The sequence below is a fragment of the Zalophus californianus genome, chromosome 1, assembly GCF_009762305.2.
Source record: "Zalophus californianus isolate mZalCal1 chromosome 1, mZalCal1.pri.v2, whole genome shotgun sequence".
Taxonomy (NCBI): Eukaryota; Metazoa; Chordata; class Mammalia; order Carnivora; family Otariidae; genus Zalophus; species Zalophus californianus.
The window spans coordinates 24,726,555-24,740,009 of NC_045595.1; the positions used below are offsets into that span (position 1 = coordinate 24,726,555).

Below are 13,455 nucleotides of genomic sequence, written 5' to 3' on the forward strand. Positions count from 1 at the left end.
CTGAGAGATTAGAACAACAGTGCCACAGAGATGGGATATTCTGGAAGGGGGACCAAATACGGGAGAGAGAGATAATTCAGTTTTTAAAATAGTATAGTTGAGGATAATCAAAAATTTACTGAACACCTACTCTGTTCCACTCACTATTCTGTACTGGACAAAGTATACAAACGTTTCTGCCCTAGGGAGTTTACATTGGAAAAGGGGTTAAATGGGCATACATTTAGCAAAATAAATATAGGATGTTACAAGATGAAAAGTGCTATAGAGAAAAAGAAAAAGGGAAGAAGCACAGTTACTTCAGGGGCACAGCAGTCTTTGGAAAAGGGAATGCTAGGTAGGTGGGAGTATGAGGGTAGAACAGGAAACCTGCTACAACCTTCCCCCACCCAAAAAAAAGAACAGGAAACCTACAATTTTAAATAGGGTGGTCAGAGAAAACTTTACTGAGTTAGTGATGTTGGAGCAAAGATTTGAAGGAGGTGAGTGCATCATGTAGAATCTGAAGAAAGAATGTCCCAGTTAGAGGGATAGACTAGTGCTAAGGCCTAAAACTGGAGGTTTAGGAATAGCGGAGAAGTCCATGTGACTGGAGGCTAAGATAGAAAATGAGATCAGAGAGATCAGATAAGGGGATAAAGTGTGAAGAGTGCACAGATCATTAGGTCTTTCTTGGTCATAGTATGAAGTTCAGTTTTTCCTCCTAAGTAAGATAGGAAACCATTAGAAGCTTTTGAAGAAAGTGACATGATCTGAATTAACCTATTAAGGTACTCACTGTGGCTGCTGTGTTGAGAACAGACTGGGGAGCAAGGGCAGAAGCAAGAAAATCCGAAGGCTTTTCAGTAATTCAGGCAAGAGCTAATGTCTTGGAGTAGAGGGATGGTAAGAGAGTTGTTCAGGAGTGGTCAGATTTAGGATATATTTTGAAGATGGAGCAAAACAAGGTTTGATGACAAGTGTGGCATATGGGAGAATAGTCGATAATACCAAAATTTTTGTCATGGGTAGCTGAGATGGGAAAAACTGGAGGAAGTTATTTTAGGGGCATGTGGGATATCAAGAGTTTGGTTTGGGGCATGCTGTTTTAAATGGCTATTAACCCAGTGGAAGTGTTTGGATAGTTCAGTGGAACCTCAAGTTAGGGGAGGAGAGGTCCATCCTGGAGACAAGTTTGGGAGTCATTAGCATATGGATAATACTTAGAACCACAAGGGTAGGTGAAATTAGCAAGTGAATGAGGTAAGTTAGAGCTAAGAGATCCTGGGACCAAGCAACTTTAAGAGGTCTGGGGGAAACGGAGCCAGTGAAGACTGAGAAGGAACGGCAAGAACCAGAATTGTGGAGTCCGCAGGAAATGAAATAGAGAATGTGATTCAAAATGGGAGGAATAATCAACTGTGTCACATGCTGCTAATAAGGTGGTCTGGTAAGGTGATCTAAGGATCAGTCACTGAATTTGCAGCGTAAAAAGTTATTAAAATGACCTTGATGAGCAGTTTTGGTGGAGTGTGGGTGAGAGCTTGGCTGGAATGGGATTGTGGGAGATGAGAAAGTGGGATCATGTATTTTTAAAGACGTTAAAGATGTGATCTAGCAGGAAAGAAACAGTTGATTCAGGAGAAAGCAAAGAATTGCTAGGGAGAGATCCCGGAGAAAGAAAGGGTTATGGCGATATCTGCAAATAACAGGAGTATAAGCAGTTTGTATGAGTACTGATGCTTGTACAGATTTAGTGGTAGAAACTTGGAAGTTTTTTCTGAATGCTTCTCTGTAAGATTTTCAGTGCAGTAGTGATCAAGATCTTCAGCTGAGAATAAGTATGAAAGAGAAAGTGTTAGTTTTGGGAAAGAGGAGAAAGTTGAAATTGTTAAAAGTGAGAGAGTAAATGAATTTGCAAAATGTCTTAACTGCTGAGTAGCATGAAGGGCCCATTTGTTGTTTTGGGTTATGTATTTAAGGTGAAACTAGATATTGTGGCTTTGTGTTTTTCTTCCTGAGTGCAGGCACAGAGTAGGTGAAGAGTTAGATTTTACCAGTCTGGGGATTTGCAAAGTGTATATGTCAGAGCAGAGCAGTTGAGAATACAAGATGGTGGTGGTTTTTGGTTAATCGTGGAATTTAAGATTGGTAAAGGACAAGAGGAAGGTGGTAGGATAAATAGATTATAGATCCCAGCTGAGTTAAAGAACTATCAGAATTGGGATATGCAAGGAAGTGAGCTGGGGAAAATTGGGTGTTGGTCATTGTGCCATACTTGAAACAGATTATGGAGGGATTGTAGTTCGGAGTAGTTACAAGGTTAGTATAAGCTATCACTATGAGAATGAGTAGCTGAGGTAGCATGGAGGACAAGAATATAGGAACAGAGTTCAAGGAAATGACAGGCCAGAGAATTGAAAGAATGATCTATGTGGATATGAAAGCACTAATAATTAAGATAGGAGTTATGTGGGGCACCTGGGTGGTTCAGTTGGTTAAGCAACTAAGGCAGTCGCTCAGGTCATGATCTCAGGGTCCTGGGATCGAGCTCCACGTCAGGCTACCTGCTCTGCGGGAAGCCTGCTTCTCCCTCTCCCACTGCCTCTGCTTGTGTTCCCTCTCTTGCTGTCTCTCTCTCTGTGTCAAAAAAAAAAAAATAGTTATGTTAGAAGGATGTTGACCCATAAGTTATTTAAGAAATAACTAATCTACATCACTAACTCAGGTCTATAGATACCTATAAAGAAAAGAGATGGTCTGAGTGATACAATCATGACAGATTCAAAGCTGGAGTAGAGGGAGATGTCTTGTAACAACTAAAATAAAAGTTCTGTATTGATTATGTTGAAATAAAATAATTTCCAGTTAATGAAGCTTTCAAGTGAAGATTTACAAAGGTTATATGTTAGTGTCTCATGGATATAGTGTCTTAACAGCAAAATGGAAAAAAATTTAGAGGCCTAACATCACAGATTATGTAAAGATAATTGATGATTTTTCATGGGTTGTTATAAAGAATAAACTTTTGGTGTTTTAACAGATGGGAAATAAGACCAAGATTGCAAAATGTCCTTTAAGAACAAAACAAACTGGATACATTCTAAAATCAACCCAAAATACTTGTATCAGGAGTGGAAAACTTTTGCAAAAGAAGAGAATGGGTTCAGAAACTTCACTGGCAAAAGGTGAAAAAAATAGTATGACTTTTTCACCCACTAAGGATTTATGCAAGCAGTATGTAGATAAAGACTGTCTTTATGTCCAGAAAGAGATTTCACCTGCAACCCCCAATATACAGAAGGCTAGAAACACCATAAATACATCTGTAGTAGCTAAACAGAAGCTTTGCAAAAAACACATTACAGCTGAAAATATGAAGAGCAGTTTGGTGTGTCTAACACAAGACCAACTACAACAGATTTTGATGACTGTGAACCAAGGAAATAAATCTATTTCCCTGATTGAAAATGGAAAGGAAGAAACAAGTAAGGTTTTTCTGAAGTTTTAATTTTTAATATTAATTTTACCAGTATGTGTTTTAGAATTTTTCATTCTTTGGATTTTACATAACTGTGCCTCTGAAATTCTAATTTACCATGTAACGATCTTTTAAGATACTCTTTTAGAGAACATTCTTGTGCAAAATTACTTTTATAGCTATAATATGCCATATTTTAAGGTTTATGCTCAGAATATTACAGTCATGGTACCATAGCCTTAAGAAACCCAGTTCTGTGGACTCTAAAGATCTTAGTACAAAAAGTTGTACTTATTCCAAAATGTAGAAAGCTTTACTTACATTAAAAATAATTATATAAAATGTTCTAAAAAGTCACTATAGTATTTCTAGTGAAATTGAAGGAACCTTACTTTGAATATTTGACTTGAGTTGCTGAAAAGGATTATTTTCCTGGCCCCTGCATTGTACTTTTCCTGACCCTTAATCCATGCTAAGGATTGGCAGCACTATCTTTTTAACCAATATAAAATACAGACTTGGGGGGCGCCTGGGTGGCTCAGTTGTTAAGCATCTGCCTTCGGCTCAGGTCATGATCCCAGGGTCCTGGGATCAAGCCCCGCTTCGGGCTCCCTGCTCTGTGGGGGGTCTGCGTCTCCCTCTCCCACTCCCCCTGCTTCTATTCCCTCTCTCGCTGTCTCTCTCTCTGTGTGTCAAATAAATAAATAAAATCTTAAAAAAAAAAATACAGACTTGGAAGGAGTAGAAGAATGTTACATGTCTTCTGTTTCATTAGGGCATTGTATTGTTTTTAAAAGCCTTCTGATTTCTTTAGCTTTGAGCTAAGGAATTAACATGAGTAGAAATGTCATTAAAATTTTGTTAGGTTATAATGAGATAAATAAAAATAACATTAACAGTCACCAGGAAGAGGCCCCACAACTGATTTGGGGACCAGGTAGCTTCTATACATTCCCAAAGTCTTCAAGTTGGAGTAATTTTTCTTGTCTTGGTCTAGATTATTCTTTGTAAAATGAGGGAGCTGGGTCTTTAAAGCTAGAATTGTAGACTAGAGAACAAAAAATAAAAACTTACTACGTATAATGAGAGAGAATATCAATATCAACAAAGTTGAAGGCAGAATTTGATCATATAATGATCTGCATATTAAATACATTTTCTCCTCATTGCGAAAACTAGCACATTAAGAAGACTTAGAACAATTTCTGAGCCAAGCATAGGAGCCTGTATAAAACATTTGGAATAGATAGAACAGAGGCATAGAGACAGTGGTCCATAATAAGTTTTCATTGGTTTCCCAGCTAAATGAGAAAAATAAGGACAAGGTAATGAGTTTTTCATAAACCTATTTGCATTCTTTAAGTTGTGATTGGTGTTTTATATTATTTGTAAAAATATCGTTAGCAAGAGTAAATGGAAGTTTTTTTTTTGTTGTTGCTTGTTTATTTTCTTATTAGACACGAGAGGTTACATAGCAATGGCTGTATCTCTGGACCATTTAACCTCTGGACTCAGTTTCCTTTTTTGACAAAAGGGAATCATAATACCCACTGAAAGACTGTTGTGAGAGGTGATTACTTTAGTAATGTGTAAGGCAGTGTTTTTAAAGTGTGTAGTAGTATGCCAAAATAAGGTATTGTAATACATGCAATTTTAGCGTTCATTTTAAAACGTCCATTTTTACCTCCTAGGTCAGGGCAGTCTACGTTTAAACAATATTTCCAGTCAGCCAGAGGATGAGAAAATTATGGGAGTATTCCAAAAAACTGAGGCTCTTTCATCTGTCCTGGATGAAAATAAATCTGTTTTAAATAAAAATCAAGAGACATCTAAGCAGTATGAGCAGAAAATTGCCATGTATGTAACTCATATCTGTTATTGTGGAGTCATCTTGTGAAAATGGTTTTGCTTTTCCTTGACTTTCATGTGAAATATTTACTCTGAAGACTGAGAGCTGTTTAAGTTTATTACTTAATATTTATGGAGTAGCTTGTATAGAAACATACAAGATTTCTGTTATTTTTTGTGTTGTTTAGAGAGAATGTATGGAAACCAGCTGACATATTCAGTACTCTGGGGGAAAGAGAACGTGACAGAAGTTTGTTGGAAGCAAAAAAAGCCCAGTGGAAGAAAGAGCTTGGTAGGTTATTATTATACCTTTTATTATAGTTTTGTTGCCTTAAGGAATATATATTGAGGTTGAAATATATCTTTCAGTATGATACCATAAAAAATCTTGTTTTATAACATTTGCCATCTAGACTAGTTTGCTGCAATATGTAGAAAGCTTTGTGGTTTTATATTCCTTTAGGTTGTGTCTTTTTGTCTGGTAGTCTCTGTGTACAGGAAGACCAGAGGTGAGCAGTAAGCATTAATGTCATCAGTATATTCTGGAGCTCAAAGATTCCTGAACTTTTCTCATTTCCTTAGAATCCATTTTCATATTTTTCCATTATAGAAATCCTATGGATTTAAAGGTGGTTTTATTTAAAAATAGAGTTCATTCTTTAAAATAAAACATTCTGATCAAGAATCAATATGGTGTCAGTAAGTATATTCCATACAAAAACTTAACTGCTTTTTATCAGCCTATAGACCTTATAACAAAAATTTATCATTTCTGTTAAGGTCTTAAAATATTGATAGTAACTAAGAAACTCTTCTTCTTGGACTAGACTTAATGGTCTAGGTGTCAGAATTTGGAAAATATGTGAAGTAGCAGTTGTACTTAAGAATAGCTGTACTAAAAGCATAAAGATGGGCTTCACCCTCCACTCAACTAGGAAGTCCTGTGAGGCAGTCATAACGCTGCTGAGACAGGTGATAGAAAAAAGAGATAAGCAGAAGAAATTGGGAATGAATTGATGTTGGAAGTAAAGGTAACAAAAGTTTGAAGAAATTAAATGTATGGTAGCAGTATCTGAAGGTTTGGAGATTTGATGTGTGTATATCACACTTTCAGTTTTAAATATTTTCTTTCAATTCAAATTTTGCTTATCAAGCTGTAATACCAAACTTCTGAAGTTGGAACTACTTGGAAATGATTGAAGTGTTTTATGCTGTATTATCTAAAAAGATTACTTTCTTTTATTTGATCCTGTTAAAAAAAAGCACATCTATCTTTGTTGAAGTCATGCTTTCATTAATATTCTTGAAATTTAAGTTTATACAAATCTGAATTTTTAAGAACTGTTGATTTGGGGCCTAGTTTTTATATCAGTTTGTTAGACAAAAGATTTTGTTTTTTTACTCTTCAGCAGTTATGAATAATAGTGGCTGACATTTATGACATATTTACTTTGTGCTAGGCCCTGTACTGAAATAGACACTATTCTTATTTTACAGACGAAGAAACTGAGTTTTAGGAAGGTGAACGGCAATTTGCCCACAGTTACATAGATAGGAAGTGGTTGAACTTGTATTTGATTCTAGGTTTCTCTGAATCCAGAGGTTTATCTTTTCAGTCTCTTATTATAATTGAATGAACATTACGGGACAGTAGAACCTCATAATAATTTGCATAATATAAAATATGTTCTGAAAAATTTGATTTTTATTGCTAATTATAATAAACATTTTATATCCATTTGTGCCATACTTAAGTTTGGTTCTGGTTAAATGTTTTATTCCTTATCTCTTAAAATTCTTCTTTGTCTTGTGAGTTAATCTCCCTAAAAAACAATTTTGATTAGCTCTGTGTTGGATTCTGCACTCTTTAAGGTCATGATTTGTTTACATGATTTTTTTTTTTACAGTTTTTGTACATTTTTTTAAAACGGACATTATTTACAGATGAACAGGTTGCTTTAAAGAAGAAAGAAAAAGAAGCTTCTGAAAAATGGAACAATCCGTGGAAAAAATTTGAAAGTGATAAAATAGTGTGCGAAAAATTTCAAATTCTTGACCAGTCTAAGGTAAGAGTATCAAAATGAAGCATTTGTGGAATATAAGACATCTTTTTTTTTTTTCTTAAAGATTTTATTTATTCATTCAAGACCCAGAGATAGAGCATGAGCAGGGGGAGAAGCAGAGGGAGAGGGAGAAGCAGGCTCCCTACAGAGCCAGGAGCCAGACATGGGGTTTGATCCCAGGACCCTGGGATCATGACCTGAGCTGAAGGCAGATGCCCAACCATCTGAGCCACCCATGCACCCCTGGAATATAAGACATCTTAATTTTACTTTTTAAAATGCTAAGCCATGTTCATATCATAAAGCTTTTTAAAAATTATTTTTCATATGTTACTGTAAAACAATGTTATTTTGAATTTAATTATGACCTCATCTGGTCTCTGTTTGGCATTCTGTAAATTATCTTACTATGTACGTGAGCGTAGAGGCCTGAGGCACCTCGTTTAGGCTCTTGCAAAAGAGCTCTGCAATTTTTTAGATGACCACAAAACACTACCGCTGACCATGTGGTATCTGCCACAAGGTTATATCGAACATAAGTGATTACTTGCAAGCATAAGTACACACCAGGTGTCCCCTAGGTAGTGTTTTAGCGACCTTTAAATTTTGCCTGTGTTTAATATTATCCAGAGAAAAAGTACCTGTGTTTTCTCTTTGTTTTTAGACTTGTGGTAGCTCTTCCAGCATTCTCTCACAGTCTCCTATTCAGATAACAGTGGTCCAGTCTGATGGGCACCCACTACCTAGAGCTAGTCAGATTTTAGAGGTAAGTCGTAAGTGTCATTACTTTGAATATATAAGCCCTTTAGTACTTGATCTTTATATTACCTATTTTCCTTGAAAGAGTGGACTTAACTACCAGTTAATTTTTAATGAGTGAACTATGCTCAAATTTAAAAAAGTTATGAACCGTTTCTTTTTTATATATATAGTAATTATTCCTTCCTAGTGAACATTTACATTTTAACAGATGTGCTCTGAAAATAATGTAGTAACCTAAAGGGATGATTCTGTTGGGAGGCATTTTCAGCACTGATAGATTTCTTATAGAAATCTCCAAGTTAGATTGTTTGCATGGCTTTCATGGCTGGCTGTTCTGCTCTATACAGGGCTGACTTGCCTATATGAAAGAGTTTTATAGTTGTTAATAATTTTACATTAACAAAAGGAATGAAATCTGAATTGTACTTTTCCACATTCCCGAAAGCACTTTGACTATTGAAAGGCAGTAAATTAGCCTTGATAGAAGACATTTTGCAAAAATCTATAGTTCTGGATGATAATTTTTTTAAGTGGGGGAGGGGCAGACGGGGAGAGAACGTCTTCAGCAGGCTTCCTGCCCAGTGTGGAGCCTGACGCAGGGCTTGATCTCACCACCCTGAGATCATGACCCAAGCCAAAATTAAGAGTCGGACACTTAACTGACTGAGCCATCCAGGCACCCCTAGATGGTAATTTTAAGTGTAAAGTTTAAAAATTGACGCATGCAGATACTACTAAAAACTACAACTAAAACTATTCATGAAGTTGGTAAGAATCAGTTGTTAGCTTATTTACATTTCAACATTAGGATTGAAGAATCTTTAATACTAAAAATATTAAAGTATTTCCAGTTAGCAAAAAAATTTAGGTTGAAATGTTAGTATATCATTTATATTGCTTAATTTGCACCATCTGTGAGTAATTCATACTTTGATTGTTAATGCAAATAAATAGCCACTTGGGGTGACTTTTAGGTGTTTTTACATTTTGTATATATTTTTAAATGCTAGCATATATCTTTTTTTATAATCCAAAAAAACCCAATAAAATGTTATTTCGCAGTAGAGATAGGAGTTGGGGATGGGAGAAGGACTATAAAGTAAAACACACATTAAATGTAAGGTTGGACAACCAATGGTTAAAGAGTATGATTATCTACTCATCCTCCTAGTATTTAAATGCACTTTTTATGCATTTATGTATGCATGTGGTAAGATATTGGAGAGATGCTATTGAGGGGAAGTGAATTTAACCATATAACTAAAAAAACCCCCTTCTTAAATGTTTAAAAACAGTTGGTTTCAGAAATTCAGGCCATAGCCAGAACTATTTATATTATTTGAATATCAAGTTAACCTTTTCATGTAATTAAGAGGAGCAGAAATTTGGTTGGAGGCAGAGTCACCAAGGCCAATTTTGTTAAAACACAAGGTAATGCATATAAAGTGCTTAGAACAGTGACTGACAAATAGCAAGTGTTCAATGAAGGTTTACTCTATTTGTAACTTACAAAGCAGATCCATTTGGGGCTATGAGACTCTTTAGGGTCAATCATCTCACCAGCTTCCCTTACTCTCTCTCCTTGATTCTTAATCTTACCCCTCCTCCCCAGTGGAATGGCCCTGTATTCTCATCCCTGTATGGTTCAGCCCAAACATTATTTTTTACTATGTAATTTTGAACTACTTTTGTGTTTAAGTTTCTTATTGCTACCACCATACCATAGTTCTGCATTTGGCCCATAAAAAATTCTATTTTTATTCCTTTTTAATCGTTTTTTTAATTGTGGCAAAATACGCATAACATAGAATTTACCATTTTAATAATTTTTAAATGTGCAGTGTAGAGGGATTAAGTACATTCACATTGTCAGGCAGCCATCACCACTATCCATCTCCAGAATTTTTTCATCTTTGCAAACTGAAACTATATCCATTAAACACTCCCCATTTTTCCCTCCCCCTAACTGCTGGCAGCCGTTCTAATTTGTCCATGACTTTGACTATTGTAGATACCTTTAAGTAGAATCATGTAATATTTGCCCTCTTGTGTCTGACAAAGTTCACTACAGGGTTCATCCATGTTGTAGCATGTATCAGAATCTCATTCCTTTTTAAAGCTAAATAATATTTCATTATATTTATAACAACTACATTTTGTTTATCCATCCAAATGTTGATGGACATTTGAGTTGTTACCCCTTTTTGGCTATTGTGGAATAATGCTGCTATGAACACTCGTGTACAAATAATCTCTTTGAGGCTTTGTTCTCAATACTTTGGGTATATACTCATAAGTGGAATTGTTGGATCCTGTGGTATTTTATATTTAATTTTTTTGTTAAATTTTTACCAATTTTCTTTTCTTTTTAAGAAGAGAGTGTTTGGGGGCGCCTAGGTGGCTCAGTCGGTTAAGCGGCTGCCTTTGACTCAGGTCATGATCCCAGGGTCCTGGGATCGAGCTCTGCATCCAGCTCCCTGCTCAGCGGGAAGCCTGCTTCTCCCTCTCACACTCCCCCTGCTTGTGTTCCCTCTCTCGCTGTGTCTCTTGCTGTCAAATAAATAAAATCTTTAAAAAAAATAAAAAAGAAGAGAGTGTTTGTTTTTGAGAGAGACAGACTCACCCAAGCTGGTGGGGTATGAGGGGCAGTGTGGAGAGTGGAGGAGCAGGGGGAGAGGGAGAGAGAATATTAAGCAGGTTCCACACCCATTGTAGAGCCCAGTGCAGGGCTTGATATCATGACCCTGAGATCATGACCTGAGCCTAAATCAAGAGTTGGATGCTTAACTGACTGAGCCACCCAGGCACCCCAGATTTTTACCAATTTTCATTTGGCAATTTTATGTTTAACTACTATACTGTTTTCCATAGTTGCTACATTCTTGTACATTTCTATCAGCAGCGAACATGGGTTCTGATTTCTCCACATTCTCGCCAACTTTTTTTTTTTAAATAATAGCTGACTTCTAATAGGTGTAAAGTAGTAGCTCTTTGTAGTGTTGATTTACATTTCCTTTAATGATTTGTAATGTTGAACATTTTTTCATGGCTTATTGGCTATCTCTGTATCTTTGGAGAAATATCTAAGTTTTGCCCACTTTTTAGTTGGGTTTTTTTTTATTGTTGAGTTGTAGGCATTCTTTATAAATTCTGCATACCTGAACAGATATATTGTTTGCAGAAATTTTGTACCATCTTCATGTTACCTTTTCACTTGCTTGATTGAGCCCTTTGATGCACAAAAGTTTTTAATTTTGATGAAGTCCATTTTATCTGTTTTTTTTCCTTTGTTGCCTGTGCTTTTGGTGTCCTAAGAAATCATTGCCAAATCTGATAGGGAGCTTTTCTCCTATGTTTTCTTCTAAGAGTTTTATAGTTTCAGCTCTTAGTTTAGGTCTTTGATCGATTTGGAGTTAATTTTTGTATGTAACATAAGATATGGGTCCAGTTTTATTCTTTTCCACATTTTGCATTGATATCCAGTTTTCTTAGCACCATTTGTTTGAAAAGATTGTTCTTTCCTAATTGAATAGTCTTGGCACGCTTGTCAAAAATCATTTGACTGTTTATGTGAGTGTTTAATTCTGGGCACTCCATTCTAGTCCATTGTTCTGTATATCTCTATGTCATTGTCTCATTGTTTTAATTCTCATACCTTTGTAGTAGGTTTTGAAAGCATGCATTCTCCAGTTTCGTTCTTTTTCAAGATTGTTGTAGCCATTCAGGGTTTCTTGAGATACCATAGGAATCTTAGTGTGGATTTTTTTATTTCTATAAAATACATCAAGTTTTCCATAGGGGTTGCGTTGAATCTGTAGATCGCTCTAGGTAATCTTTTTTTTTAATACTTTTTATTGTTATGTTAATCACCATACATTACGTCATTAGTTTTTGATGTAGTGTTCCATGATTCATTGTTTGTGCATAACACCCAGTGCTCCACGCAGAATGTGCCCTCTTTAATACCCATCACCAAGCTAATCCATCCCCCCACCCCCTCCCCTCTAGAACCCTCAGTTTGTTTTTCAGAGTCCATCTTCTCTCATGGTTCGTCTCCCCCTCCGACTTACTCACCTTCATACTTCCCCTGCTGCTATCTTCTTTTTTTTTTTCTTAACATATATTGCATTATTTGTTTCAGAAGTACAGATCCGTGATTCATCAGTCTTGTACAATTCACAGTGCCAACCATACCACATACCCTCCCCAATGTCTATCACCCAGCCACCCAATCCCTCCCACCCCCCACCACTCCAGCAACCCTCAGTTTGTTTCCTGAGATTAAGAATTCCTCATATCAGTAAGGTCATATGATACATGTCTTTCTCTGATTGACTTATTTCACTGAGCATAACACCCTCCAGTTCCATCCACGTCGTTGCAAATGGCAAGATCTCATTCCTTTTGATGGCTGCATAATATTCCATTGTGTATATATACCACATCTTCTTTATCCATTCATCTGTCGATGGACATCTTGGCTCTTTCCACAGTTTGGCTATTGTGGACATTGCTGCTATAAACATTGGGTGCACGTACCCCTCCGGATCCCTACGTTTGTATCTTTGTGGTAAATACCCAGTAGTGCAATTGCTGGATCGTATGGTAGCTCTATTTTCAACTGTTTGAGGAACCTCCATACTGTTTTCCAGAGTGGTTGCACCAGCTTGCATTCCCACCAACAGTGTAGGAGGGTTCCCCTTTCTCCACATCCCCGCCAACATCTGTCATTTCCTGACTTGTTAATTTTAGCCATTCTGACGGGTGTGAGGTGGTATCTCATTGAGGTTTTGATTTGGATTTCCCTGATGCCAAGCGATGTTGAGCACTTTTTCATGTGCCTGTTGGCCATTTGGATGTCGTCTTTGGAAAAATGTCTGTTCATGTCTTCTGCCCATTTCTTGATTGGATTATTTGTTCTTTGGGTGTTGAGTTTGATAAGTTCTTTATAGATTTTGGAGACTAGCCCTTTATCTGATGTGTCCTTTGCAAATATTTTCTTCCATTCTGTCGGTTGTCTTTTGGTTTTGTGGACTGTTTCTTTTGCTGTGCAAAAGCTTTTTATCTTGATGAAATCCCAATAGTTCATTTTTGTCCTGGCTTCCCTTGCCTTTGGCGATGTTTCTAGGAAGAAGTTGCTGCGGCTGAGGTCGAAGAGGTTGCTGCCTGTGTTCTCCTTTAGGATTTTGATGGACTCCTGTCTCACGTTTAGGTCTTTCAACCATTTGGAGTCTATTTTTGTGTGTGGTGTAAGGAAATGGTCCCGTTTCATTCTTCTGCATGTGGCTGTCCAATTTTCCCAACACCATTTGTTGAAGAGAC

The 13,455-nt window shown here is 36.6% G+C and overlaps 1 protein-coding gene across 18 annotated transcripts in view; it reads left to right on the forward strand.

Annotated features, from left to right (window-relative positions):
• CCDC66 (coiled-coil domain containing 66) overlaps positions 1–13,455 on the forward strand; it is an 80,665-nt gene that overhangs the window by 8,158 nt on the left and 59,052 nt on the right. For 9 of the 18 annotated variants that reach the window (XR_003518129.2, XM_027584662.2, XM_027584661.2 and 6 more), the window contains exons 4-8: positions 3,023–3,467; positions 5,152–5,317; positions 5,497–5,600; positions 7,253–7,374; positions 8,036–8,137. Coding sequence is in view for 17 of the 18 variants with exons in the window: in XM_027584662.2 (XP_027440463.2) it covers positions 3,023–3,467; positions 5,152–5,317; positions 5,497–5,600; positions 7,253–7,374; positions 8,036–8,137 (939 nt within the window). In the remaining variant the exon portion in view is untranslated. Of the gene's footprint in view, positions 1–3,022; positions 3,468–5,151; positions 5,318–5,496; positions 5,601–7,215; positions 7,375–8,035; positions 8,138–13,455 lie in introns of those variants that run through there. The other 9 variants (XM_027584673.2, XM_027584674.2, XM_027584676.2 and 6 more) reach the window with 7 other exon arrangements.